The sequence below is a fragment of the Aplysia californica genome, unplaced genomic scaffold, assembly GCF_000002075.1.
Source record: "Aplysia californica isolate F4 #8 unplaced genomic scaffold, AplCal3.0 scaffold00214, whole genome shotgun sequence".
Lineage (NCBI taxonomy): Eukaryota > Metazoa > Mollusca > Gastropoda > Aplysiida > Aplysiidae > Aplysia > Aplysia californica.
The window spans coordinates 634,044-636,543 of NW_004797484.1; the positions used below are offsets into that span (position 1 = coordinate 634,044).

At 39.2% G+C, this 2,500-nt stretch overlaps 1 protein-coding gene across 3 annotated transcripts in view; it reads right to left on the reverse strand.

The window, feature by feature from the left end:
• The window catches only part of LOC101856807 (kinesin-like protein KIF27), a 45,469-nt gene that overhangs the window by 27,821 nt on the left and 15,148 nt on the right, over positions 1-2,500 (reverse strand). For all 3 annotated transcript variants that reach the window (XM_035970050.1, XM_035970049.1, XM_013083146.2), the window contains one exon: positions 1,978-2,064. In XM_035970050.1, coding sequence (XP_035825943.1) covers positions 1,978-2,064 — 87 coding nt within the window. The remainder of the gene's footprint in view (positions 1-1,977; positions 2,065-2,500) is intronic.

Below are 2,500 nucleotides of genomic sequence, written 5' to 3' on the forward strand. Positions count from 1 at the left end.
TATACTTATATATTTATATATATTGGGAAGAGACAGAGGAAAAAGTTTAAGGGAAGGTGACTTTGAATTATGAATTTCAATATCTAATAAAGATTCTAAAAATGATTCTAAAGTTTTAAACTAAAGGAGTTTTGTAAGCTCAGCTTTTACGCTTTCCTTTTTCTTTCCTTCTTTTTTATCTTCTCTTTGTGTGACTTGTTGTCTTAAATTAGAATAAGCCTGGTAACTGTTTAAAAGTCCATTGAAGCCTTTGATTTAGAACATTTTACAATGATAACTTCTTCAGTTAAAAGTGATGATGAAGATATCATTTCTATTTTCTCATCTTATCTGTCATATGCTTTTTAATCAATCTGATTCATATTAATCGTCATGTCCTGTTGCCTGTGTGATACATCTGTATGAGTCCCTTTTTTGTAGGACCACACTATCTTTCTGCATGGTTGCTTGGAGGGCACCACCGGCACTTCTTTTCTTTCCCTGTGTAGTTTAAATATCTATCTGTGTTACCCCACCCCACCTCCACCCCACACTAAATGACCATTGTTGTCTTGATGGACTTCTCATCACTAGAATAAACACCTTTTGAGAGTGGTCTTGCTTTGACATAGGTTTGACAGTCCAGGTCTTGGTCATTAAATTATTTTTTTTTCTCTGTTGTTTAACCTCAGGATTTGTGTGCTTTGATCATACCTGGTGGCTGGGCTCCAGACTACTGGCGGAGAGATGCCCGCTTTCTGCAGCTGGTCAAAGATATTGATGAACAGGGTCAGTGTTGCATAATCAGTTGTCTTTCATTATTTAACCCTCTTTTTACAAATTTTCTTGAAAGGACAGTGGTGCAAGCATTTTTACTTTAACTCATTAAGGACTTGCACTTTAGCCATTAGACAACGTTTGAAGAAGTGCTGTTTCGGGCAATTTGTTAAAGAAACATAACTTTGCTATTTACACCTATTTTTCAAATCGTTGAATGTGCCATTAAATATTTTGGAAATACAACCAAGGGTCAAGCTTTTTGCTCTCTGCTGTATATATTATTACTATTTTGATGATGATGATGATGCTCTTTACATTATTATTTACCCTCATGTAGTGTTCAACGTGCAGTCCCATACTTTCAGTCATTGGGTAGGTAGACACATCATGTGAAGTTTGTGGTTCTGACAGCTAGAAATCATGCACTTTACTTTGGTATCACGCAATGTAACACACTGAACTTTTCATGAGAGCTGGTACTGGTGGACAGTTTTCATTGAAGTGAAATAATAACGTTTCGTTTTATCAGTGAAATAAGCCAATTACCCTTGTTTTCCGTCTGTCGTTTAGTTATGTCATGAAAAGTGGATGGTTGGCGGGTGTTCCTTTGTGGTTTGCTCATTGCTTTCCACTATCGTCCCAATCTTTCACCCTTCTTTATTTGGGTTGTTCTCGCTCTCTAACAATGTTCTGTCGTCTGCTTTCGTCTCCACTTTCTGCCCCCACCCCTCACCCAGTTTGCTCCCTCCTCTGGGCTCCTGACTCTTTCTGCAACCTTTCTACTTCTACTCCTTGGCTCCTCCTTACTGCTGTCTTTTAGCCACACCCCTGATCTTCTGGTGGGAAAGATCTACACCTAGTCTTCTCTGACAAGGGCGAAAAATCTCGGACGTTCCGTGTACAAGTTGAGCACGTCAAAGAACTCCTGGTGGTCCAAAATCGATAAGAGTAGGCTTCGACCGCCACTGTCCTGTTGTGAGCGCCGTAAAACACTTACCACAAAAAAAGAATCAAGAGAGAAATTGAATGTTGATATATTCAAGATTTTATAAACAGCAATGTTCTTGTGTGGTGCTCGTTTTCTCTTGTCTTGGTTAGTCGCCATCAAGGTGGAGGAGGGACAAGAGGACTGGAGCCCCCCCCCAACCACAAAAAAGAAAGTTGAATCACACATGGCCCAAAATGCCAATACCATACAATGAATAATTTGGCACGTACCATTTCCTTGATGGTGTCATTAAGCGAATTGACCTCCCTTGTCTTGTCGGCAAATATCGTCTCATCACTCTCAAGATGACTGCGACACTGAAGGCAAATAAAGAAAAGTTTGTAATGATGAAACGCTACAGCTTATGTAGCAATTATCATAACATCAGCCCTTTGATCCCAGGACCCTGAGTGTACAGGACTCATACCTTGGAGCTCTCATGGTACAACTGCTAGATTTACACCATTGCAAATTCAAGTGTGTGTGTTCAGGGCATAGAACGGTCAAGGTAGTGCATAATGGTTCGTAGTGAAGAAAACAGTTATAGAGTAAATTGAAATTTCACAACATGACACTACATCCAAAGAAGACATAGAGAAGGAATAGTAAGAATTTCATGCTCTTTTATTCAGAGTCAGTCCATAATAATAGCTTCTGAAAAACACCAGAGCCCAGAGGGTAGAGAACCGAGATAATTCTTCAAATAACACTAGTTCAAGAATTACCCCTATTAAATCTGTCTCACACTCTTAA